The sequence below is a fragment of the Genypterus blacodes genome, unplaced genomic scaffold (assembly GCF_046128005.1).
Source record: "Genypterus blacodes isolate CSIRO-AG114 ecotype Tasmania unplaced genomic scaffold, CSIRO-AGI_Gbla_v1 ptg000073l_1, whole genome shotgun sequence".
NCBI classification, from domain to species: Eukaryota; Metazoa; Chordata; class Actinopteri; order Ophidiiformes; family Ophidiidae; genus Genypterus; species Genypterus blacodes.
The window spans coordinates 3731951-3758970 of NW_027466883.1; the positions used below are offsets into that span (position 1 = coordinate 3731951).

General features: G+C 44.2%; 4 protein-coding genes across 5 annotated transcripts; 3 read left to right on the forward strand and 1 right to left on the reverse strand.

Moving 5' to 3' along the window:
* Nucleotides 1–600: 600 nt before the first annotated feature.
* On the forward strand, nucleotides 601–2988 carry LOC143006119 (sperm microtubule associated protein 2-like). Its single transcript, XM_076157444.1, has 6 exons — nucleotides 601–662; nucleotides 758–819; nucleotides 914–971; nucleotides 1198–1324; nucleotides 1912–2071; nucleotides 2254–2988. The coding sequence occupies exons 1-6, from the start codon at nucleotides 601–603 to the stop codon at nucleotides 2493–2495; spliced, it is 711 nt and encodes a 236-aa protein (XP_076013559.1). The 3' UTR covers nucleotides 2496–2988.
* A 472-nt stretch (nucleotides 2989–3460) lies between these two features.
* Nucleotides 3461–12184, forward strand: LOC143005991 (interleukin-6 receptor subunit beta-like). 2 transcript variants are annotated; one of them, XM_076157294.1, is made up of 15 exons: nucleotides 3461–3538; nucleotides 4221–4371; nucleotides 5087–5231; nucleotides 5916–6085; nucleotides 6223–6383; nucleotides 6520–6685; nucleotides 7342–7424; nucleotides 8070–8307; nucleotides 8747–8941; nucleotides 9123–9227; nucleotides 9368–9514; nucleotides 9674–9808; nucleotides 9937–10033; nucleotides 10148–10229; nucleotides 10799–12184. In XM_076157294.1, the coding sequence occupies exons 2-15, from the start codon at nucleotides 4281–4283 to the stop codon at nucleotides 11471–11473; spliced, it is 2490 nt and encodes an 829-aa protein (XP_076013409.1). In that variant the 5' UTR covers nucleotides 3461–3538; nucleotides 4221–4280; the 3' UTR covers nucleotides 11474–12184. The 2 variants fall into 2 exon arrangements, with proteins under 2 accessions (XP_076013409.1, XP_076013410.1); XM_076157295.1 differs by lacking the exons at nucleotides 3461–3538; nucleotides 4221–4371; nucleotides 5087–5231 and having other exon boundaries at nucleotides 5900–6085; nucleotides 6228–6383.
* A 126-nt stretch (nucleotides 12185–12310) lies between these two features.
* On the forward strand, nucleotides 12311–19425 carry LOC143006279 (phospholipid phosphatase 2-like). The gene is made up of 6 exons (XM_076157661.1): nucleotides 12311–12627; nucleotides 17295–17446; nucleotides 17658–17920; nucleotides 18060–18117; nucleotides 18400–18576; nucleotides 18660–19425. The coding sequence occupies exons 1-6, from the start codon at nucleotides 12567–12569 to the stop codon at nucleotides 18810–18812; spliced, it is 864 nt and encodes a 287-aa protein (XP_076013776.1). The 5' UTR covers nucleotides 12311–12566; the 3' UTR covers nucleotides 18813–19425.
* Nucleotides 19426–21092: 1667 nt separating this feature from the next.
* Nucleotides 21093–26535, reverse strand: LOC143006266 (TLE family member 5-like). The gene is made up of 7 exons (XM_076157650.1): nucleotides 26191–26535; nucleotides 25077–25174; nucleotides 24201–24264; nucleotides 23693–23737; nucleotides 23537–23599; nucleotides 23318–23392; nucleotides 21093–23202 (listed from the first exon to the last, which is right to left on the reverse strand). Exons 1-7 carry the CDS (start codon nucleotides 26215–26217, stop codon nucleotides 22969–22971), a joined length of 606 nt encoding a protein of 201 aa, XP_076013765.1. The 5' UTR covers nucleotides 26218–26535; the 3' UTR covers nucleotides 21093–22968.
* Between the last annotated feature and the right edge of the window lie 485 nt (nucleotides 26536–27020).

Below are 27020 nucleotides of genomic sequence, written 5' to 3' on the forward strand. Positions count from 1 at the left end.
CAGGAGCGTTACTTGATCCCTTAGCAACCAACCAAGTGTCGGTGAGGGAGGGAGAAACTGCAGAACAGGTAAGCCAAGAGGCATTCAACAGAAACAAACACATCAACCATCTGTGTTTATTATGCATATGTCATGTTCTGAGATGTGATATGTGTATGCAACTACTAGATATATCTACTGAAGATAAAACTATAATGGTAATTTTGATTCAGGTATGTCTTAGTCGCAATGCAGCCAGTAGTAAAGAAGTCAATTCCAGCTCTGGGTTTGTTTAGTTTGTCTATTTCCACTGGCTGTCTAGCAGTAGTGGACAGATGAGTCCCTGTGCAAGACATTGGGATACGAGTGTGTGGACGGCATGGTGAGGCGGTGATAATCCAGTCCAGGGACATTGTTTCTGGTTTGACATTCACTCCTATTTTTTAAACTATCCGTCAACAACACTAGTAAACGTAGTTGTGTTAAAACTACAAAAAAGTTATTCTTGGTGTCTTAAATGCGATTAAATTGTACTTGGTGACTGTTGAGCACTGAATCGTTGGATTACCTCAGCGATGGAGTGCTCTTCTTTCCCCCCCATCATCAGCTCTTTATGTATCCATGGCAACTCGGACAGAGCACCTCTCTCGGCCCAAATCCAGCCCGCTCAGATATCCAGACCGGTAGGCACGACTGAACCTGAACTTACCCCCCCTGCCGCCCCTGGTCTCTCTGTCTCTCTCTTCGTCCCCTCTACGGCCTCTTTTCTTTTTTCCAGTCGTTCAGTATACTGGCTGGATACGTTGCCACCAGAGATGACTGGATCCACAACTAAAATTGGTACGCAACTCAAGTGTCTGTTTATCTCTATGTCTTTACTCTATTTGCAGACAACCATTTTCGCAATTTGATGATATACATTTTTTCTTCTCAGAGGTAACACCTCGCTGGTTGGAGCTTTGTGGAACTAAGAAGTCCTACTCTCAGATCACGTAAATAGATTTTGTTGTCTATGTGTGCTTCTCTAAATTTGACAGAGTGAAACTTTTTCACACTCATCTTTTCCAGCTCCTAATGTTTCTACAATGTAGAGAAAGCAAAGGATAAGAGAATGTAGAATCTACATTCTCTTATCCTCTGCTTTCTCTGTATCATCCTATCTCCCTCCCTGTCTTCCCTCATCTTTACATCTATCCTTCCATCTCCTCTTCCTCCCAGGGGTTCGCCCATATGGGAGGTGAGTAAATGGGCTCTTGGGGCCATTCCATCGGAGCGGCTGTGTTGTTTGGCACGACCTCGACCCCCTGCAGCTGGCTGGCAGCCTGACAACAGCCTGCTGGCCCCTGTGAGTGACATCACATCGTATGTCCTCACGAATTCCGTTTTATTTGAAACCAATGGTTCCTGGCAGCTTTCTATGTGTGCCAACACAACAGCAGCAGTGTTGCTCAACAGCAAGGCCCGACCGTCTTCAATATGCCTAAAATATTGCTTTTTGTTTGCCAACAGTTTCAAGGGACAAACATCTTTTAAAGTCTATTATCTATTGCGGATTACCTCGCTAGAAAGCGTCTGGAGCATCTTATGATTGACTACAGCATTACCTGTGCTGAGTATTTGTTATTTTTCTAATTGAATGTTCTGGCCTTGCTTTTGCTGAGAGCATAATTTGGAGGGTGGAGGGTGGGGTGTTGATTTGTTGTCATCTATATTGCTGAACAATAGTGGTCAGCCTTGGGGAATGGTTTTGTTTTTTCTCTGAGAATAACAAGTTATAGATGTGTTATTACAGCAATTTCACACCCTCTTTTCTTTGTTTGTTGTGTACTGTAATGAATAGGGTTCATCCTACTTACATTTAGATTTTTTGAATTAAGATTCTTTATTTTCTTTGATTGACAATGTCGCTGATGATCTGAAATCTGATTGTAGCTGAGCAAAGCAGTTACAACGGCAATCGCTACGCCACACATTTGTCAGCTTGCCAAGCCCAAGAAAAGGCAGATCCTGGACGGGTCCATCCTCAAATCTAAAACTGCACCTCTATCCCATAAGCCCCGCAGAGCATCCGCACACGTTGAGCTCCTGGCCAGTAAGTCTGTCTGTGCAACTGATCAGATTCTCATGAAATTTAAAACTGTATTGGTAACCACGCTTTTTCACAATCTTCCCTTACATTTGATGAAACCCTCATTCTTCCTCATTGGTGGCTTTGACTCTGACACACTTACATATCCTTCATTTCTAAACTTTCCATTTGATCAATCTTTCCAGGCCCTAAGCGTGAACACCCAAACTTCGTAGGTGAGCGCTCTGTGTGCTGGCCTGTTTCCAGAGCAGCAAGAAGCGCCGTGGCTAGCTGGAGGCTCCTGGAGTTGTCCAGTCCCAAAGAGAGGGAGGCTCTGTTTGCGGGGTACAACCCGTACGCCGTTAGCCGGGCAGCGTGCTCTGCCAGCGCCTCACCTCGGGTACAGCAGCTCTGTTTGCCGCTGCCACGCAAATGTAGCATGAAATAGAGGGGATCACACCAGAGGGGATCTGGTTACATGTGACACTGCAGAAAATAATATCAACAGCATCTTTAACTTGCACGTCATGCACCATTTAACATAAAACAGAAATGTGAGGACATATTCAGGTCAGAATTAAGATATTAAGATTCAGACCAGGTTTCATTTGCTCAGAGTTGAGTGTGGCTCGGATCAACAGGTGTGTGAGTGTGCGTTTATGAGATTAAAATGAATACCTTCTGTTGTGCTCTGGATCTTTGCCATTACTTATGATAAACAAGACATTTTCCGAATTATACAAAATGATTGCTAGTCCAATAAATGAACGTCCTGGGAGAAGTTCTGAAGCTTTGCTGAAATTGCTTTGAGACATCCTGCATTCATTCTGTAATTGTTTAATCTGTACTGTAAAAATGTGGTGTAGAAACAATTAGTGGTGTATTCTACAGGGAGAAAGTCAAATACAACCAAGAGAACTGAAATAGAAACTTCAATCATGAATGAGCTCTAAATGTCTTTTTAAAATGAATTCTGTAGTTTCCGCAAGTTTTTAAATGAAGACCATTCAAAGTCACAGCTGCTCCTGAAATCACACTTGATTCTTGAAAAGTTGATTCTTAATGCTAAGTTAAAAAATGAAATAAATCCAGAAAAGTAACTTTAACTCCAGAATGTATATTTCTTCAATGTGTGCTTTAAAAATTTGGTGTGGAATTCAACACCCTTAAAAATCTAGCAAAATAAAACTGCAGTACTGACTTTAGCCTGTAGGGACGCCTTCTTTAGATGTTATACCACATTGGAGAATATGTTTCAATAAATCTTCAAGGGAAAATTTCCACTGATGAAACATCAATATGGGCTCATTATCTGCGTTGCATTCAAAGGGCTGCGACCCGCAGTTTGGGAACCACGGCACAGTCACGTTGACGCATCTGGGGGCGGATCAGATGGGTGCAGCAACTCACACACACACACACACACATACATACACCGAAGCGCCAGAAGTTGTACACAGAGACGCACATGTTGCCCAGACACTCATTCTGGTAAGTTTATATTGTGTGTATGGCATACGTGTGTGTTTCATTCACCGTTAACAGGTTGTCTGGCATGGATTTCTGCAAAGGTTTAATGCGTGTATTTTACTGGTTTAACGACATTTTCGCGCTAACTTTGGAAATGTGCATAACGAAATGAAGCACTTTTGATCAACCGACTGGACTGTTTTCTTGTCTAAGTGGAGGTTTGGCATTCAACAGCGACTTATTTTCCACAGTTCATTCTATATAGTTTAAAATAAGCACCCCTGTGTGGTTTTAATCTCTTCCAATACCATTTGGTAAAACCTTAAATTCAATCTATATTTTTCTGGAAACAATCACCAATGGAGCGCATTATTTGGCACAGTCATACCCAGAACACCCATGTCCTCCGTTGTGTCGTCCTGTTGCTCATACAGCATGTTTAAGCTGAAAACCACAAGAGCATTTGAGTGAAACTTGGAAGGCTTCTCACCATGTACAGCTGTCAGCTTTGATCAAATTCATTATGGAGCTATGATAATAAACGATGCAAAACCGCAGATCTGACGCATCTGAGCTCCTCCTGCTCAGCTTCAAGCATGTAGCACTTGTCTATAGTATGTCGTTACATAAAGTGCAGTGCGGGTCAGACTGGATCCCGGTCACTCTACAGATGTTTTGTAGCTTCCAGCTATTCTCTCTGCAGGGCGCCGGGGAGTTGCTGTGTACGTGCACAGTGATGGGCCAGACAGCGTGAGCGAGGCCGATGGGACTCAGCACAGACCGCTCGGTGCTCATGGAGGAGTGGACCCCTGCTGTGATGTTGACCCGCCTGCTGTGGACCGGTGTCCTTTTAGGTATGAGGCAATAAAAGGCCCACTGTGACGATCAAACGTGTAATGTTTGATAGAGGTACAATACATCTGTGTAAGCTCAACCGAAATCTGCAGCAGCAAGAGAAATATACTTTTTAATGAAAATCCAGTATTTTTGGTGTGCATTCAAATTATATCACTGAAATATGAAACTGTGATTAGGCAGATCTGGTTTGTAATTAGTAGTAAATAACAACACATCTTTACTGAGCTGTTGTTGCTGCAGCAAATCTGATCTCGGCCATCGTAATGAGGACGGAAGAGGAAATGGATGTAAAAATGTTGGAAACTATTACTTATTTGAATGCCTGACTAATCCCTGAGCCCAAAAATGACATTAGAATGAACCAGAAAACTTTGACAGTTTTTCAGCTTATTGTTTCAATGCACAGGAACTCCATATCTGTGAACCAGATCAATATCTTTATCGGGTCTAAACCACACGTACTAATAGTTCATCAATCCACTACTTGTGCATCAATTTCTGCATATATTTTGCGTTTTGGTTGCACCTTCCTCCTTCTAAAGTGAAATTTATCTCCAAGTTGCAACACATGTTTACTGCTAATCTGTGCATCTGTCTTTGACTGGCACCACCTCGTAATAAATGTAAATAAATAAATGGTCAAAGGTTTCATTGCACCTGAATCCTCGTCAACTCTCTGGAGTCTGAACCCTGCCATCTCTCCATCCTCAGTCCTCCCAGCCGTCTCTTGCCGGCCTCCGCGGCTCCTCGACTGTGTTTTCCGGCAGCGACAAGATGTCACCTGTCACTGGGAGCCTGGAGACCCCCAAGCTGCCAGGACGACTCGCTACACGCTGCTTATTGACAAGATGGGCAGGTGGGTCACAAAGGTCTGCAAGTGACATCTCAATTAGAAGATTTACTTTTACCAATCGTGTGTGTCACATTGCGACATAGCTCTTTCTTCTGGTGAACAGGAAACCCACTGTCTTGAAAGCGATGCTACTGATTAGTCTGATTAGACGGTTTACCAAAGGAATATAGTTTAAAACAATGTAATCAGATAAAAAGTATAGTTTGAATACACAGAGAAACACATTACATCAGGGACAGGACTGCCCATTGTCAGTTGTTGTGGGTGCTTTTGTCTCCTGACAATAATTCTTTATGCCATATCCAAACGCTTGGGCTTGTTATTGACGTTGAATCTGTCATTCACGTGAAGCTTGGATGGTACACGTTGATGCACTGAGATGATAATGACCACACAGCTTTCTCTGTCTTTGCACATGTACAACCATCCTCATCAGCTTTGCATGACATGGTTTTACCTGTCTGTTTATGTGTTTCTGAATACTATGAAATGACTGTAGTGGACTCGTGTCTCATATTTAAAGGGGCCTTGGTTTGTTGCCTTTGCTGATCATCGACCTGAAGAGATCAGCGGCGTTAACACTCATATCAACTCGTGTCTTTCACTAAATAACTACAATGTGTTTGTGTGTCAGCTGTGTGTATACTAATGAGGCTTGTGTGTTTCTGGGTGCGTGGGATTTTCTAGCGCTGGGCCTTGGGTCATCGAGTCGTTCAACTGCAGCACATCTCACACCAACTGCACGGCGGGGATCGGTGACTCCAGCGTGGCTTTCAACTTCTGCGTCAGTGTGACTGCGCGCTCTGCTGACAGCGTCATAGCGTCAACGCCTCGGTGTCAGTCTGGCAGGAAGGAAGGTGAGACTATGTGTTTCTCACGCTCGCACCATCATTCTTCCCCCTTAATTCTTTCTCAGTCTCTCTCTCTCTCTCTGTCTCTCTCTCTCTCTCTCTCTCTCTCTCTCTCTCTCTCTCTCTCTCTCTCTCTCCATCAGTGAAGTTGTCCCCGGTGACACTGCGCACGGTGACGCCTGTCAGTGGGCGGCCGCGGTGTCTGATGTTAACCTGGACGCGCTCTCTGTCATACGCCGTGTCTCCAAGTGAGATCAAAGACGGAAAACTGGCTTCCCAAATTGAGTTCACAGCACAGGAACAGGTCTGCTCTGTACAATACTGTGTGTCAGGGAGACAGAGGTGCTGAGCTACACAAAGTACCACTAAAAGTGTTCAAAATATCATATCACTCACGTTAAAAATGTATTTTCCTACCATCATCCTTCTTTCCTCCTCAGCCCCACGTCCATATCAGAGACTTGACGGTGAGAGACAGAAGCCTGAGGGTTTGTCTCTTCAGTCCCGGCACCTTGTACACGGTGAGGCTCCGCCACCGCTTCCTCAGCGCCGCCAGCCCCTGGAGCCAGTGGAGCAACGGCTGCTCAGGACAGACGGAAGAGGACGGTGAGAGGACGTGTTGCTTGCGGGCGTGCGTTGCGTTTCAATCAGTCACGGTATTTTAATAATACTGTCTCGTAACAATAATAAGGAGAGGGGTGGGGGGGACACCCCCACCAGTAACTGTGGTAGACACTCACGCTGCTGGAGTGCCTTTGAGCAAGACGCTGAATCATTACCCGCCGCCCGCATGTTGTCAACTCTCTGTGGAAAAGGGAGAGCAGCATGACAACACAATCAAATAAGCATGATGTTCTAAATAGGATTATTTTTACTTAATATAAGAACTATAAGTCACTTCAACTTGCATGAGACCTGAACACACAGGGATATATTATCTCAATTACAGCACAACTATAATTCCATTCTGAAGCACAAACAGAAGCAGATTGGGCCGTGGTTTCATACACACAATTTACAATATTCCTGTCATCTTCGTTTTTGTTATGTTTAATTGCCAGCAGTGGATGACGGCAACAAATTAGGTCCAAATAAGGAGGTGGTGAGCGGTGTGGACCTCAGGATGAGAGGAAGGAAGGGGACTGTGCCAGTGGACAGGAGACAGCGTGGACAGTGTGGGCTGGGACATAAAGCCACATTCATGTATTTAATGTCCCCTCATATTCATTCCTTCTCTTCCTCCTTGTCACATTGTGCCACAGCTCCGTCTGCAGCTCCCGCATTCTGGAGGCAGGTGCAAGAGAAGGAAGAAGAAGGCTGGACACGCATTTTGCTCCTGTGGAAGGTGTGTGTGTGTGTGTGTGTGTGTGTGTGTTTTACCTGTGTTACACACACAATTGGCTCACCTGAGTGTGTTTAATGGAGATAACAGACAAGAGGCTGGATTTCACATTTATGTTATTCATCTGGACATGTCTAGGACAAATATTCTATTGTTGTAGTGTATTGAGGATATTAAAATGTAGAGGGTCTTCTCACACACATTGCTAATCACACATCCTAATCTGTTCAGAGGCCCCAGTCAGCTTTAAACGAAATAGAACTTATGGAGGGAAGCAACGTCTTTTGGGGGGGGTATGTTTTGTGCATGACTTAGTCACGAGCATCCAAATAATATCCTGTAACACTTCCTACCTCCGTGAGCTATTATGCAGTTTTACTGTTTAATAACCTTTGGATTTGATTTGGTTTCTAATCACCATTCACTCACTAGTTGTGCCTAATTTGTCCATGATTTTTCTTTCTCCAGGATATTACTTTGTTATTGCACTCTATGGTTTCATTTCGGCAGAGACTGAAATGGAGACAGATTGCTGCTTACAGAGAGAAAACACATTTATATCTCAGTGCTCCTGCAGCAGGAGCGACTGAATGAACTTCTCTCATCTCACTGCAGCTCCACTTGTGTTTGTTTTTCCCCCCATTTCAGCCGTTGCCTCACTTTCTGGCCAATGGCAAAGTTCTCTCCTACAATGTGACTTGTCAGAAGGAGAGCGGCGTTGTCTTGGAGAATCGTGGCAGTTCATGCGAGGTTCTGGACCACACCAGGACTTCCTGTAGTTTGCTTCTCCCCACTGAAAGCTGCTTCTGCTCCCTGACCGCCTCCAACTCGGCAGGAACCTCCCCAGAAGCCCAAATCTGGCTCCTCAGCATCCCAGTATACTCAGGTAAGGAAACTAAACACGGGTAATGAATCTGAAACTCAAAAACTGACAAGAGGACTGTTCCTAGTGATGAATTTACACGCTCTACTGAGTTCTACTGATAAGATACTTTATTTTGTCAGATCACATGTAGTCACATACAGTCACTCGTAATTAGAAATATATAATTTACCTTGCGCCACTCACACACACACACACACACACACACACACACACACACACACACACATGACAGCGCAGCCATGATGTGGCGCCCCTGAAGCTGTTTTTGGGTGTTTCGGTGCCTTGCTCAAGGGCACCTGGGCAGTGCCCTGGGAGGCAAATTGGCAACTCTCCAGCTGCCAGTCCACGCTTGGTCCATACGGGGACTCGAACCGGCATAAAGGACAAGACGTCTCAATAACTCTCTCTGTCTCTCTGTTTCTGTCTCCCTTATTTGCAGATCCTCCATCCCGGAGCCAAATCCACGCTGTCCCACGGGACGACAACAGCCTGGACGTGCTCTGGACGTCCCCGGCTGATCCGTCCCTGAGCGGCTTTGCAGTGGAGTGGTTTGCTGTCATGGAGAGAGCGAGCAGCAGCAGCAGCCTACACTGGGACACAGCCAACAGATCCTGCACATCTCTGCTCATCACAGGTGTGTGTGTGTGTGTGTGTGTGTGTGTGTGTGTGTGTGTGTGTGTGTGTGTGTTCAACATACACTTTGCAATCGCAAATGCTTTCATCAACCAGGGAAATTGCGACACAATCTTGCGCCTGCTCCTGTTTCTTCAGCACGATGAGTCACTGACTGTATGTGCCTCTCTGTGTTATCTTAGAGGGTGTGGAGCCATTGGTGCGTTACGCTGTCACCTTCCAAGTGTTGTATGGTGACAGAGGGAGTGGACAGAGCAGGACGCTCTATGTGTACACACGCCAAGGCAGTACGATACCTTGTTCTTATGTATATATATATATGTTATTTACTTTTATGCATTTGTCTATACTGCAGAAACCATTGTCTGTCCCTGTTTCTGTCTGTCTGTCTGTCTGTCTGTCTGTCTGTCTGTCTGTCTGTGTACAGCACCCTCTGCTGGTCCTAGATTGGAGGTGCACGAGATATCCAGCAACGGAATGGAGCTCAGGTGGCGTCCTGTGCCTGTGGAGCTGCTTCATGGTTTCCTCCGCAACTACACACTGCACTACACAAACGCCAACCAGCCAGCCAGGAGTGAGTGACACACACACACACACATGCACACATGGCTGAATATTTATTTATTTATTTTTCCTCACATTTGTAACTTTACGAGGTAAAAATAATAGGTTCCTCTGCTCTATCACCTCATTGGATGTAGGGAGTCTTAGGTGTCTTCTCTTGTTCACTCAGGAGTGTTTGTGCCTGCTCAAACTCACCATTACTCTTTGAAGAATCTGTCGCCTGGTAACTATGACATCTACATTCAGGCCAGCACTGATGCTGGCGCCGGAGAAGCAGGACCCGTCTCCAACGTGAATATCATTGGTATGATACCCCCCCCAAACACACACACACACACACACAGATTCACTGTACTACCACAATGAAAACATACTCAGCTTGACCCTCATGTGAACTTTGGATATTTGTGTGTGTTTGTGCTGTGTGTGAAGGCTCTCAGGAGATTTCTGTAGTGGCGGTGGTTGTGGCTCCAGTCATCGTGACTTCACTTGCCCTGTTGCTGATGGTCTGTCTGTCACAGCATAAGATGTATGATGACACACACACTCACACACACACACAGCATACATACATACATACATACATACATACATACATACATACATGGCGATTTGATCCTATGCACTGTGTAACTCTCTGCAGGGTGAAACAGAAGCTGTGTCACAGTGTCCCTGACCCGTCTCACAGCAGTCTGTCCCACTGGACTCCTAAAGCCCCTTTGGAGGTAATGTTTAACCCTTGACCCCTTTCAGTCGGCTCTCTCTGACTGCGATGCTACAGTAGATCAGCTTTGATTCAAATATGACTTCATGTGAGCTTGTAGATTTCCTTGAACAAAAAGTAACAAGTCTGTCCGTTATGGCCACATGACAACAGGAAGTACCAACCTGTGTTACACACCAACAGAATAGGCTCACCTGAGTGTGAGATAACAGACAAGAGGCTGGATTCCACATTCATGTTAGAATTTGAAACAATTAAACCTATCACATCTGGACAAATTGAGTATGAAGGACAAATTACAATTTAGAATTTGTATTGTTGTAGTGTATTGAAGGTATTAGAATGTAGAGGGTATTCCCACACACATTGCCAGGCACGGACTTCCATTTAAAGCAGCATTTGAAACGAGCTAATCTATTCAGAGACCCCATCATCTTCTGCGTGTTTAGGGGTTTGCCTCAGACAAAACTGTGTGTTACGATTTTAACCGCTAGGTGGCAGCAAAAATCAAGTTGCTCTCTTATCACCGTCTTAATAATGTCATCCTATATTTGCTTTTGTCTTTCACAGGTGAATATGAAGCAGTGTGCAACAGAGCAGAAACCTGACATCAGTCATGCAGAAATAGTTCTGCCCAGTGAAAGCGAGCCACAGAGCCTGGAGTCGGCGGAGAACTTCATCTATCAGAAAGTCTTTCATCTCCATGCAAATTCCTCTGTGACCCACACACCTTTTAATACCCAAACGCGTGAGAAGGAGCAGGTGACGAGCCCAAGCATGGAGATCACCTTCAAACCTGAGTACAACCACCAGATTGAAGCTCTCTCCCTCTGCCCGAGCATCTACTCCACCATCCTGTTATCTCAGCCCCTACAAACACTTCCTTCATCTTCCACGTCCGGCATCCACAGCGTAATATTCCAGTTTGAGGGAGAGAGGGGGCTGGCCGCGCCTCTAAAGGATCTGGATTCACCGCCGTCGTCAATGAAAGAACAGGAAAGCCGTCATCCTTCCGTGGCGGAGAGGAAAGACGGGCACAATCCCATCATTCCTCCTCTTCACTCTCTCTCTCACTCCCCTTTCTCCTTCTCCAACGTCTCTCATCCCTCTGTCCTCTCTCACTCGCCCTCTCCCTCTTTCCTCCCGAGTCAGTCTAAATCACCATTTCACCACAATATTACAGTGGATTTCTCCTACTGTAAATACTCTGTGCTCTGTGATCCATACCTCCCCGCTGCTGTGTAGTGTACTGTAAATGTTGCTCCTATTAGAACACAGCAAAAAAAGGAAAGGAAATGATATTTTTAGTTTTATTTTGATATATTTTGGCTGTTCCATAAGCATATTGTGAACACCTGTGATTTCTTTTTGCGTGTGCTGGATGTGTTTTTAATACATTTCCTCATTATTTTCAGTGAATCTTAATGAGTTCACACATTCCTGCTTGATCATGCAGCATTAAACAAATGTCTTACTTCTCTGCAAACATTACCAGTGTGATTAAGCTTAAACTGCATCAGAAAAGATTCAAATGTAGGTCAACATTTTAGTGGCGGTAGATTTGGCATCACTGTGATTTCAAAGACAAAAATGACCCAAGCTGTAATCCAATACACACAGTGAATATTTTAAATAAACACAAACAGATCAGACACCCATCTCGCCTTTGCCCGGGTCCCTAATGGGTGCAGAGGTCACTATGACAACCCCATTGAAATCAATCTACTCCAAATAACAAAATGATTCATTTCAACAGAACTCCACTGATGCCTTTTAAAGGATTGTGATCATTTGCTGATTTTGACTTGGGTTAAGATCAGAGAACTTTCAAGGAATTTAAGCAACCAACCAACACATCCGTGGTCGTTTTGAGCCTTCATGTTTTTGGCTTTAATAAAAGTAAATGCTTAGATTCTCGTGGTGTCAATACATGTAGAGAGACCTCTGGCGTCATAAACCTACATCTTTCACTTAGATGTTGTTCTTGTTGAGCCTCTTTTTTTCCCTGTTTCACTCTCGACTAACCACATGTCAGAAGAACGTGCGCGCGTCCTCCGCACGTCACCGCGCGTAAAAACGCATGACCGCGCACCGGCCGCAGCCCCCAGAGCGGCGCGTCCTCACCTGAAACGGTGCGGTGTACGGACAGAGAGACAGAGAGAGACAGACGGACGGACTGCAGAGAGGCAGACAGGTTCCACAGAGGGAGCGGATCCGGAAGAGCGAGCTGCCCGAACAAACACCAGTGTAGCTCCGCAGATCCATCAGACCGGTCGCGGTCGATCTGTCTCCCAACTTCCCTTTAAGTTTGTGTATTTATGAAAACTAAAGAGGAAACATGATGGAACAAAGCAAGAAGTTGATTCTGATTACGGTGGATGTTCTTTGCGTCATTGCAGGTAAGAAAACGTCCTGTTTTTAACTTCCCAACATGGCTGAAAACAAGGATTCATTTGGTGCGACGCGCGTTACATCACGATTCAGCCCTGATTTATAGAGATCTGCGTCCAGAATGATTCAGTCATATCGGTGACGTGTGAAGCTGCCGAACACACACACACACACACACACACACACGATTGAATGATCATGTCGTTTGTTAAGTGAAGGTGCTTTCAGTTTCTACAGGTAAATACGCTGTTAGTCTTGTTCAAACAGGTCACAGTCTTTCCCAACAGTGCTTGTTGGCTCACTGATCCCAGAGAAGAAACATCACACTCTCTCTCACAGACAAACACACATACACATATATCATTCCTGTGACTGTTGGGTTAGTTTGTTGTGTTTGTCTCTCTCTCTCTCTCTCTCTCTCTCTCTCTCTCTCTCTCTCTCTCTCTCTCTATCTCTCTCTCTCTCTCTCTCTCTCTCTCTCTCTCTCTGTCAGTTTAAACCGTAGCACCAGGTGTGTGTGCATGTGTTGATGGAGGCATGTTTGGTGTCTGCTGTCAGAAAAGTGCACACAACCTGCTTGAACTTGCCTATGGGCTCTGGAGAAGTTCCCTCGGTCTTTTTCTATCTCTTTGTGACACTGAGCCCGTGAGACAAAAGAGAGAGAGAGAGAGAGAGAGAGTGTGTGTGTTGTCTGCAGGTTTTAAGCGGTGGAAATGGGATGAACACATCGTTCAGCAGGCCTCCAAACTGAAATGAACGATCCTCTGGTTGAAGGTTAATATACTGGAATTTGTGTGTGTGTGTGTGTGTGTGTGTGTGTGTGTGTGTACATCTCGTTGTGGATCCATCTGGTGACTGACAAGGAGGAATGATAATGACCATCCTGCTATTTAACCCCTCCTGCACCCTGTCTCTGTCTGTGTGTGTGTGTGTGTGTGTGTGTCCAATTTCAGTGTCTTTCATGTCACGTTTTTTTTTCAAATAGTAAATTCAAACGACCAATCAATAGGAAATATAATAAACATAAAAAAAGTTTCACTGTTAATGAATTCAGTTTCTTTCTGGTTTCCATCTGTTGTCAAAGAAAATAAGCAACTTAAATGTGTGGACTTGGACTCTGAGAGCCTGTAATTTAAAAGTGGAGGGATCAATTGTGTGAAAGTGAGATTATGTGCGTTTGTGTGTGATTTTGTAACTAGGTGTTGTTTTGATTGCCATAAACTTCTCACTGTTTTTATTTTGATAAACATTTGAGCTCTTGAACGCTTCTCTTTAGTTCCCTATCAATTTGTTCATCTGCACTTTTCCTCTTGTGTGACATGAAACCACACCCGCTCTCTGGTTTGTTTGTAGTTTTTGTTATCTCCCACTGCTTTTATTTGTTAGAACTGCACTGGAGAATAAACTGAAGTTACACACACACACACTGTTGTGCACTGGACAGACCACAGTCAGTCCTGATTTCAGGCATTAATCTGAGTGTCACTCGTCATCAGTGTCCATCTCCTCTTTTGGACATGCGAGTGTCTGAAACGCGAAGAGCAAAATCAAACCTCGCCGTGTGTGTCTGGCCCTGGTTTGATCGGCCTGGTGTTTCTGTTTCACCATTTTTTTTTGCCACGAAATGAAGCAAACTTCTGGCCTGGCTCTCTTTGGCTTTGACTCCTGTTGTCTTTGAAGTTGTTTGCGCGTCATAAGCCAAAGAAGAGACGGTTTCCAGCTGTAGTCGCTCTTTGGGAGCCTGCAGGGGTCACAGGGGGGTCGGGAAGTGTCTAATGATTCCATTACGCTTCACGTTCGGGGTAACTCCCACTTCTGGGTCTGTTTGCGATACTCCAAACTTGGTTTAATTGTCGTTCCGTAGCAACGTACAAGAAGTTGCGCTTTTCCATTTATGGCAAAGAAAAAGATCTGTTAAAACCAAGAAATTATGAAGAGTGGGAAGGTGCAGGCCAGCGCCCCCTAAAGGTCACTGTGACTCCAAACGTAAACGACTAAGCTGCAAGACAATAACACCGAATTGATAGAACCATAGTGTGTGTGACTGTGTGTTTATCTGTAGAAATGATGCCGGTTGTCCTAATTGCGAAACATTGTACCGGCTAAATGTTGTATTGTACAAGATTGTAGCAGGACAGAAATGTGTAGACAATGAGTGACGGACGGCAGATGTTGTTGTTGTTTGCACCAGAGGACTTTTATTTATGTGACTTTTTGACATTTAGCTGACATGTTGGAAATGAACGCTCCCCTCCAACTGTATTCTCTCTCTCTCTCTCTCTCTCACACACACACACACACACACACACACACACACACACACACACACACACACACACACACACACACACACACACACACACACACACACACACACACACACACAAGCTTTCACTTCAGCATCTCTCTCTCATTTTCACACAGGAATGTCAGGGAGCAGAAGTCAACGTTTCCCACTGACATGTACTTGGCAGAAACCTGTGTGTGTGTGATGTCAGCTATGGTTTGTGGAAGACGTTTTTGAAGGGCTGAAACCAAGGATTATATTCTTTTCTTAAAAATTGGATGAATTATTTCAAGTTTACATTTTAAAATAGCTAATTTTTCCTAAATAATATTTGAAACCTGCAAAGATCAGAGATAAATCTCATTCTTTATACTGTTGTGTGTGTGTGTGTGTGTGTGTTGGCATTACCTTCCAAATTGTGTATTACCAACATGTCTTCTTTGATAATATTGTGTCTGTATAATATTTATAATATATGAAATATTATGCGTTTGTCCTAAAACGGCTGATTTATCAATATAAGGAAGAAAGTCAAAGTCCCATAAAATTCAGCTCTCATCTTAAGAGCTGAATAACAGGAACACTTCCACTTCCCGTGGGGTCAGAGGTCAAGGGGAAGTTGCACCATGCGTCTGATCCCAAATTCCATCATGTTTATTTTCCCGCTCGCTAGGAGAGATTGTGAGCGTGTAAAACAATACTTTCCCTTCTTCCTTTATGTCTCCTGTGGCCGCTTTGTGTCAGTCAGGATGAAGAGTCAGCAGAAAGTTTGGTGTGTGTGTGTGAGAGAAAGAGAGAGAGAGAGAGAGCATCTGGCTAATAAAATGTTTACTTGTATGTGTGTGTGTGTGTGTGTGTGTGTGTGCGTGTGTGTGTGTGATCAGCCGCTCGCCACCCACAAACTGTTGCGAGTGTGTTTGATATGAAGGCGAAGCCAGTTCCTCACTGGTCCTGTGTGTTTGTGTATGTACGTGTGTTGTCCCCTCACACCACTTGCCCATGTGTATCTACTTGAGACTTCTCCCTAATGCAACTGTGATCTTTTCCGGGTGCAGAATAAACAGCGAGAGGGGCCTGCAGGAATAACGATTGAGCGGAGGGGACTCAGAAAGAGGAGAGGGAGAGGGTTTGGAGTTTGGCAAAGAGGAAAGGAGGAAAGATGAGGGAAAGGGCAAAAGAAGGATGGACTGAAGGTAGCACGGAGCGAGGAAAGGAAGAAGGAGATGAAGGAACGGTAACAGCAGCTGATAAATGTGGTTCAGTAGAAGTACACTCACAGATACTCCAGTAGATGTACTTTTAATGAGTTCACCAGTTTTCCCTAAAAAGTTCTAGCATCCATGTTTTTGAACGTGGCCTGTTGCCATGGCTCCCAAATGTACAAAAAGAGGTTTTCAGACTATTGTACACAAAATCTGATAGGGACAACGTGACAAAACAACACACACGCCACCTCAATGACATCATGTCGGAACAATCTTTCCCACATCTACCTTTCTACCAATATCGTGTGTGTGTGTGTGTGTGTGTCGTCACACACTCTTAAAGAAGGAAACAATCTGTTACCGAGAGCCGCTGGATGGCATTGATTGAACACATATACGGCTCCTCATTGTGAAAACACACTGTCCCTCTCTCTCTTATGAGTGGAAACTCTTTGAAAACAGGAAAAACTATTTAGAGGTTGTCATGGCAATCACATGGAGCCATTGTCCCGCTCAGATTTAGGAGACACTTTTATGTTCTTCTGGTGCCACTTGAACTCCCGACACTTTTGTCTAAACTCTTCTGAGTAAATCTGTGTGTGGGTGTGTGTGTTGGCAGTCAGGGGTTTGTTTTCATGTTTTGTACGTCTGCATGTTTGTGTGTGTGTGCGTGCCCTTGTGTAGCTCCCAGGCCCCTGAACTGTGTAAAAGTTAGCCCCAAGATCAAAGGTCGGGACCGTTGTATCCATAGTGACAGGATGTTCCTCCACAGGGACAGAAAGAAAGCTGTGTGTGGAGATAAAGCTGCAAAGTTCAACTGATGACACATTCATGCACTGGGGTACAATTGGACCTTGCAAGTGTGTGTGTGTGTGTGTGTGTGTGTGTGTGTGTGTGTGTGTGTGTGTGTGTGTGTGTGTGTGTTACAGTCGCACTGATGCCTTCAATTTTTTTTTTTGTGTGTGGCCTATCAATGCTGCTAGATTCAGTTTAATTAAACTCTAAATAGGATGAAACTCTGCTGGAACACTTTTCTCTTCATTCATTATGTCTGTAATGTAAAAGAGAGGTTCATTTCTTAGCCAGATCGTTGTAATATTCTCATTCGATATCTAAAGTAGCGCCGCTGGCTTTCATATCCTGGCAGCGTTGATAATGATCCAGATGTTGTGTTTGCGTGTAGCGGCTCTGCCTACAATCATCCTCACGGTGATGTTCAAACCCTATCAGAGGGGGATCTACTGCGACGACAAGAGCATCAGCTACCCGTACAGGAGAGACACCATCTCCCACGGAGGCATCGCCGCCGTCACCATCATCTGCTCCATCGTCATCGTGAGTACAAAACTTTTCGTCTCAGTTTAATGAAATCGGCACAACCGGCAATTGAGCACAAGGTGTGTGTGTGTGTGTGTGTGTGTGTGTGTGTGTGTGTGTGTGTGTGTGTGTGTGTGTGTGTGTGTGTGTGTGTGTGTGTGTGTGTGTGTGTGTGTGTGTGTGTGTGTGTGTGTGTGTGTGTGTGTGTGTGTGTTGCGTCCCATCACAGATCACTTCAGGCGAGGCCTACCTGGTGTACACCAAGCGTCTCCACTCAAACTCCCAGTTCAACCAGTACCTGTCAGCTCTCTATAAGGTGGTGGGCACCTTCCTGTTCGGAGGAGCTGTCAGCCAGTCGCTGACCGACATGGCCAAGTTCACCATCGGCCGCCCTCGTCCAAATTTCCTGTCCGTGTGCGCTCCTGTCGTCTGTAACGGATACATGCCACAGATCAACTGCACCGGCAACCCTGTAAATGTGACCGAATCCAGGTGAGGGCATGTGAAAGTGAACTCTCCCTGCTTTTATTGATGTATGTATAAATTCTGCAACGACACGAGACATGTCACGTCAATGCATCATTTGTTGAAATAATCTGTATCTCGCCCCTTGTTTCTATGTGTTCCCCAGGTTGTCCTTCTACTCCGGCCACTCGTCCTTCGGAATGTACTGCATGCTGTTTCTGGCTGTGAGTGTGACGGTTATGTGTGACTTTCTGAAGGTGTGTGTTCACCAGAAACACACCTGCGACTCAAAAGAGAGGGAGGTGGATGACTGACAAATGACGTAAAACACATCAGCGTCGAAACACTAGACGACAACAGAAGGCTGGAAGATGATTTGTGTGTGTGTGTGTGTGTGTGTGTGTGTGTGTGTGTGTGTGTGTGTGTGTGTGTGTGTGTGTGTGTGTGTGTGTGTGTGTGTGTGTGTGTGTGTGTGTGTGTGTGTGTGTGTGTGTGTGTGTGTGTAGCTCTACGTTCACGCCCGGATGAAGGGGAAGTGGACGCGCCTGGTGAAACCGACCATCCAGTTCTTCTTGGTGGCCTTCTCCCTGTACGTGGCCTACACGCGTGTGTCCGACTTCAAACATCACTGGAGCGACGTGCTGGTGGGCCTGCTGCAAGGAGCACTCATCGCCATACTCAACGTGTGTATAACTGAGCAGTGCAAGCGAAGTAAACATGATTGAACGTACAGTTTGGCCCTTTGACAGCCCTCGTCTCCGTTTAGGTCCTGTATGTCTCCGATTTCTTCAAGGAGCGTCCTCCCCTCTGTGTGCAAGCGGAACCGGCCGAGAGCGAACAACTGGATCGCAAACCGAACCCGCAGCCTCCCGACTCAGCACAACACGGAAACCACTACAACTACTCGGGACCAGTATGAGCACAGTACGTACGTACAGCGGCGGCTTCAGCTACTGCCAGCAACCTGCGGCCCTCGTTACCGAAGGATCTAGAGCTCGCAAAGTAAAGTCACCTGGAGACACAGAACAGTAACCACTACACTCATCCACGTGGAGCTCATTTCAATGTCACAATTATCAAAAGCGATCAAGTATAACCACCTGTATGTGTGCAGAAACATGTTTTATAAAATGTTCAATGTGACGGTGTGTAATTTTATATATATATATATATATATATGCATTATCATGTTTTTTTAGATTTCTTAGTCCGATGCTGCGTTTGAAGAAAACCCATTTTCGGAGTCGATGTATTCAGTACCTAGTGGAGTTGTTAAAACAAGAAGTAATGGAGGACTGATGACTTTTTTCCACTTAGCTTGTCGAGTGTTTGGCGACAGATTCAATTGTTGCTATTTTACTTACACTGGATTTGATCTGTCTGTCCCTTTTTTATACAGATGTCTCTGTGCATTATCAAAGCTATGCATGTGTAATGGACTGCGTAACACAATCATGATTACTTTAAACGCTAACAATGTTTGTTTTGTTTGTAACAACTATCAAATAAAAATGTTTAGTTTTTAAGTTTTACTAAGACATTGTTGTGCAGCTTTTTGTACTGGTAACATTTCTCTGTCTGTCTTTCTATTGTTACTGAAGAAAGCTTTTGACGTGACAATGAGCAAACAGTTGTGAGACGTTTCTGAGATGGGGTGAGAGGGGAGGAAACGCCACATTGTCACGGTTCTGTTAGTTGGGTCCATATTCGAGGGAAAGCAGCAAAGAGAGAAGGCTGTGTAATGTTCATGTTAATTGAGACGATTAACCTTGTCTTGGCTACCTTTAGCAAAGGTTACATTGAAATAGCACAACAATGTACATGCAGGTATTAGACGACAATCAGTGTTGATGCACTTACGATTTCTTGTGACCTGAAGTTCTTTTATCTACCTATGTTAAACGCACTTATTGGAAGTCGCTTTGGATAAAAGCGTCTGCTGAATGACCGTAATGTAATGTTGATAGTTTGATCTCGTAGGTACAGTTCTTAGAGGATGACATTGTACATCAGTGCAGGCAGCTTCAGGCATTTTTCCTCATCTCAACACTACACTTGTTTGCTACATGTTGCTCCAATCCTCTGCCAATGTTGACTTCTACAAAAAGTGCGGCATCTCATGAATTAGTCTATTGGAACCAAGATGACATGCGCAACAAAAGCATCAGTTGACCTGTTGCTGGCGCTATAACAGCGAAAATTCTGTCAACTTGATGTGAAACCTGTGATGTGGGTATAGAAACCGAGTCCAGTTCTAGTTGTTTCTCTTTCAGGATTGGAATCATCTCGAATGCTATTTGGTGTTGTTTCCTCTGTAGATACACCATAGATCAGTTCTGTTTACACTTTGGGGCAATTTCTGCTCAGCCAGGCCTTTTTCAGACTTTTAGACCTCATACATGTGGAGATTTCCTCCTCGCCGTCTTTCTCAAACTACTGCAACCTACTTGTGTGACCCATATTCCGTCACTTTTCTTCATGCTATGGGTTGTTTTGTGTTTTGACCACAAGTATTGTCCGCCTTGCTGCTTACTTGTACACGACAAACAGCTTGCATTCCACAGAGTGTAAAGAGCAGGCAACGATTTTTTTTTCTTTCCACTGAACTATTCTCTGCTGCTTGTACACTGACGCAGGGTTCATGTCCAGACCTGCTGTGGGATTCCTCAGTGTCAGAGAAACGAGGTTGTTAAAACCTTGTCAGAGTGAAACATAGTCAGCGTAGAAGTACAACCGATATTAGAGCGGGAATTGTTCTTAACCATCAAAACCATTCCAAGATCTGTGTCGAGTTTAAATATTTGTGTCTAGTCCTGTTTTAATCTAGCACAGTCAGTTGTGTGACGACTGACTCATGCCGTTGTGTTGCCAGTTCAAAAAAAGGAATTTGGTGATGATTTGTGTGACCCTGCGTGTTGCTGTAATCACAGTAATGCTTCAAAAGACTAATGTGTGTCTGTCAGCTGCAAGCAACAAACGCCAAACCACAAATCATTCTGTCAACACCCCAGAGGGGGGACGGATGTTCGGCTTCAGAGTTTATCAGGTTTGAACACAAAACAACATTTTGTGACTTCAAACCAAGTGCCCAAATGAATCGGTAGTTTTAAAGGTTTTCTTTCTGCCCCATTTAAACGCCGCCGTTCTCTTTTCATGACGTGGACTCATCCAACACAATCACCAACCACAGACAAATGAACACTCTCAATCAGGTCTTTTATTTGTAAGGCACCAGAGTAGCTTCCTTACTGCTAAAAGGTTGATTTGTTCTCATTAGAGTACACAGTTTCTTGTTTTACATCTTTTTTTTGCCCCAGGAATTTTTTTAAACGAGGCGGTGTGTTCATTAACACATTAAACAAATTAAAAAAAAAGAAAAAAAGAAAGACGCTAAAAATGATAACATGTACAAACCTAATGTTAAGGGTTACTGCCTACTGAAAGAATGGGGAGGGGGGGAAACAAACAGGAAAATGGCATTGGTATATAATAACACAGTGCCTCTCTTACTGTAGGCTTGTAATGCACACATACAATACCACTTGCTCATACACACCTTAAAAAGCAGCTTTGAAACATACAAAAAATGCTTTGTATATGTATATTGATATAGTCACGTCTACAAATTGGCCCTTCACAGCAAAAGAAAAAACAAAAACACGCTGCATTCATTTCATGAGTTTCGCAGAGGAGGTTTTCTACAGTGTGGCTTCAGAATAAACGGCACGTCTCAGTCATCTCGCCTGTTCGCTTCACTCGCTGTGTTTGAAGCCCAGAAAAAAAAAGTCAAGCTAAGTGCTTTTCAAAGTAAGAGAAAAGGTCCAAAATCCATTCATGGATACACTCAGAAAGAAAAAGAACTAGAACTCTGCTGCCCTCAGTTGGCTGGAACGCGCACGCACACGCACACGCACACGCACACACACACACACACACACACACACACACACACACACACACACACACACACACACACACACACACACACACACACACACACACACACACACACACACACACACACACACACACACACACACACACACACACACACACACACACACACACACACACCTTTTGGGAAAAAAGAAAAGATCGCATTGATTTTCTGAAGTTAAGGTCCCACTCGAAGAAAAAAAAAGTATTGTCTTTACATTATATCCGATCACACACACACACACATTCTGAATGTCTAATTAGCCCATCTTTAACTTGAGACAAAATATTATGGATAAAGTCAAATTCATTTTTTCTAGAGCTTGAGAGGACCAGAGTAGAGATTTCCTTTTTCCTTTTTTGCGTGTTATAGCTGAAATACTACAAATCGCTGAAGGGTTTGACCCTGTAAAAAAAAAAAGATAGTTCCCCCCGGAAATATTTGAGACTTTTATAATTTATTTGGCTCCAAGTGCATAAAAGCAAAGGCATTGATATTCAAACAGCTTGGGTCAATGTTTGGGTAAAACAGCCAGTCAAAGTAGAGGGAAGGAGTTAGGCGGTGGGGTGGGGTGAAAGATAAGGTTCAGGGGATCATTCTGATTACTTTGACTGGCAGGACAGAGGTCTGTAAGCGAGGGGGTGAACAGAAAAAATGAAAACAGCCAAGAAATTCGATATTAGCAATTTAAAAAATTAAAAGCAATGGACAGAAGTGGGAAACATTAACCCTGTGAGGTCCATGTAGAGAAGCCTGCTGTTAAAAAAAACAAAAACAAAAAAACTGTCTCTCGGCTAAGCCTGACAACAGTGGATTACACTAAAATGCTTCTAATTAAGTTCTGAACTGAGTCTATTACCACTAAATAATATCAACAATGAACTCCCACTTTTACCCGATCAGCAGTTTTCGCTCTCTGCACACTCAATTTATTTAAAAGATTCAGCGCAGACGTCCACAGAGCCCTTATTGGGCTCCATCCACTCACTGTGCAGCCTGGTGTCAACCCTGTGATTACTCTACACACAACACTCAGCCAGACTAACATCAATCTCCTTTTACAGTTAGACTATAAAATTCACCGTTCTTCACACCTCCTACGTCCCCCCACCTCCAAACCTTCTCGCTCGTGTCGATGCTAGTCTGACTTGTCGCCGTCCTCTCCTCTGGCCGCTCTCTCCGCCGCCTTGTCGTCTTTGGCCACCTGGGCCTGGCTGCCTTGGGAGTAGTTGGCCAGGATAGAGGAGAGCGAGAGCAGGCCGGAGTTGGAGGAGACGGCGGGCAGTGTGGGCGGGGTGAGGCCCAGGGGCAGCGGGGTCACGGGCAGGGCCAGACCCTGGAGCTGGGACAGCTGGTGCACCTGGAGCTGTTGCTGAAAACACCAAACCATGACCACACAGTGAGCGCACATACATAGGCTAACATCTAAGACAACACGCTCGCTTTCATCCTGCTCCTAGACTGTAGCGACGCACCCACGAGCTCACCCGTATGATGGAGTTCATCTCAGGGGGCGTGACTTGTTTGGCCCTCTCTATGGCGCCCATGACTTGCTGCTGATGCTGGACAACAAACAGACAAACAGAAGATGTGACATCATCACACACAAGTCATCGCTTTACTCCTTTAAAGGCTTAATATAGCTGTCACAGGGTATGTGAGGGGATTGACATCGCAGAGGAATAAGATGCAGTCTGTGTCTTTACCTCCTGGGACAGGTAAGGCAGCACCTGGGCACAAATGCCGTTCAATCTCTTCACAATTTCGGCCTGCAAAAAGAAGAAAAAGTCAAAAATAAACAACCCAAACAGACGACAAAAACTATCCTGATCGCGGGAAAATCATAGGAAACAGAAAGTCACCTGTTTGTGCATTTCGATGTTCAGCCCGTAGGACATTTCATAGTACTGCGAGGCACAGAGGGACACAGGAAAAAGTTAGGATACACACTGAAGCTCTCCCTTTACTCCAGATTCACACAAATGACAAATGTTTCTGATATATGTGCTAACACTTGTGTGACTACCACAGCAAGACATTGACACTAATTTACCATCCTTGATTTACAGACGATACAGTTTTTTAAGCACACAGGACAATGCTTACTTGGTGCCTACACCCTCAGTGCCAGGGAGTGACAAGACACTGGACTTTGTCATCATGCAGATTTGATACACGTAAATAGTCAGTGGGTGTGGAAATAAATCCGCTATGATTCTGAAATCTCCCAGGCTCTCATCTACGGCCCCAGTGCACTGATTGAAAATCAAAAATGGCTATGTAATGGCAGTGTAAGTGTAAGCAGTTGTATGGGACACTAAAGATGACAAAAGCAGGGTTTTCTATGACAGGAGATATCTCCATACTTACCATGACGTAGTGACGCTGCATCTCTGATTTCTCAGAGGCCAGTTTATCACACTCCAACTTCAAGCTGCTCAGAGGGAGAACACACACACACACACGCACACGCACACACAGTTAGCCACAAGGGGATGACGAAGGCCGGTGCCACCACACAAAACGAGTGACGCGAGAGTTCAAATTAGAGACAAGCAACATTGACTTACTGAACACTTAAATCACTTATATTGAGCTGAGCTTCTATAACATATTTGTCTTATTCAGCTTTCAAAATGTAATCTGTTGAATTACAAATAAACATCACGAGAAGCAGAGATTTTTCCAATTCTTTCCTTTATTGGTTCCAGGTATGATGCTGCCTGACCACACAGAAACTCTGCATAAAGAACCACAAAGCTCCCAGACATTCTTAACATTCAAACAAGGAGGATATTTGATGTCTATCCTCTCTCTTAATGCCAAATAAGATAAAGCTGAATTGTATCTGAGCCTCCCGATGAGTGAGTGAGTGAGTGAAAGAAAGAAAGAAAGAAAGAAAGAAAGAGAGTGAGTGAGTGAGTGAGTGAGTGAGTGAGTGAGTGAGTGAGTGAGTGAGTGAGTGAGTGAGAGATAAAGAGTGCGAGTGAGGGAAAGAGAGAGTGAGAGGGTGAGTGAGAGAGAGAAAGAGTGAGTGAGTGAGTGAGAGAGAATGTGAGTGAGTGAACGAGCGAGTGAGAGATAAAGAGCGTGAGTGAGAGAGAGAGAGAGAAAGCAAGTGTGAGGGAGAGAGAGTGAGAGGGTGTGAGTGAGTGACTGTGAGAGTGAGAGTGGATGAGTGAGTGAGTGAGTGAGTGAGTGAAACAGAGAGTGAGAAAGAGAGAGTGAGTGAGTAAAGCTGTGCACCTGTGGTACTGTGCTTGGAGGAACTGGAACTCATCCTTGATACGGTCACATGAATCAGACGTGGTGAACTTGAGAGGCTGACCGGACTGAGAGGATGTCTGGAAAGGAAAAACAATAACAAACAAACAATATGATTATTTTCATAAACTCACAGGGAGGCTGAACATGTATGTTTCCTTTCCTTCCACAGCACATGTATGTGACCTGTGTTCAGTTTCAGACCAAAGTTTAAATACACACACTTCAAACCTGTCCTACAGTAATAAAACCAATCAGAAGGCAAAATCAGGCTTGATTAAATCGGCGTCCATATGCGAGCAGAATTTAGAGGCTGTACTAACAGCCCGGTTATGTATAGATGGACTACACTTAAACCCTTAGCCCATGGACTTAATCCAGGGTTAAACCGCATTACTCTCTAAATAAGTGGAAATCCAGCGGGATTACAGGACTAAAGAGTGGATGAGGTCAAAGCTCTGCATCCAGGAGCAAAGAGCACAGACTGAATATTAACTGAAATTAAGTGACGACAACAACAACAACAACAAATGAAATAATAAAACAGGGATCAAAGGGCAAAAGAAAGTCCAGGTTTCACCCATAGCATCAGTACGGGATCAATAGCATCCAAAGATAACAAGCACGCATAAGACCAGGGTCCTCACAAATGAATCCATTTGTAGACAATTAGCCAGACAATGGACATTTAGACTTGAAAAAAACCCCAGGTGAAACTGGTATGATGACGTCACGACAGGTGGTACTGTGCCAAATGGTGAGAAACATATAGAGACACACATTTAGAAAGATAGACGATTTTTATTCATTTATAATAAATACAGAATGTCCGACTATTTAGCGTGATCGATTTTACAGACATTGTTAACCAAGAAATGCTAAACCGAGTCAAACTAAACTGAGCCATTCTGCTAAGCTAGCCAAGGCTTCGTTTGTAGCAAAATACAAACAAACAGCGTTAGCTTTAGCCGCCAGCTAGCTAACACATTTCACGTCCCAAGTTTCAAGCTGCACGTTTAGCTTTCTAAAGTCTAAAGTCGCGACGTTACCAAGTATCTAACGAGCACCGGCTAACTTGCTAACTTGCTAAACTCACCGAGTGTCTTGATTGAGGAAACATCATGTCAGCAGCGAGTTTCTCCGCGTTTCCCTGGACTAACTAACCGAATCACCAGGCTAGCCGGCTAAGCTAACAGGTCCTCAGAGCTTTCTTTTTTAAACGATTTGAAACGTTAGTCCCGCTCTGTGCTTTGCCATCCTTTAAATAAGGTTCAAGTAAAATGAGCCTGAGATCCTGTGCGGGTCTCTGTAGCGGCTGTCTGTGAAAATGATCAGGATAAATAAAAAATAAAGGCTCTTGTGAGGACCACCAGATTTTTTTGGACAACGTTACGCCTCCCTGGACAAACCTGGATGTTGACACATGAGCTGCTGACTTTCACCGTTGAAGAAGAGCAGCATCACCGGAAAACAAAGCGAGCTGTGGGGGAGAGTGCGCCCCCCTCTGACGTACATCCGAATTGTAGCCACTGTCCAGCTCCCTTTTCCTTAACAAGTTCTTTACGGATTCTTCTGGGTTCATTTCCTGACTAAAACCAGGTTCACCCTCGAAAATGTGTTAATATTAAAAACATATAAGGTTTACTTGAGGCTGTGAAATCTCAGATATCTGACAGAGAGGTTGGGAAATTAGTTTTTTGTAATTAGAGAGCTTTTTGTTATTTATTTCTATGACTTTAAGTTATTCTCTCTTAACATTTACATAATTATATTTCCACTCCAACAATATTTAGATATTTTTGAGCTGAATAATCTGGGTATAAGCATATGTATATCGTTCATAGAATTAAGCACTGCAGGGTGAGCCAAACCTGAAGTATATCTGATCAATTACAGGGCATCAGTAACAAGTCATTTAATTGAGAA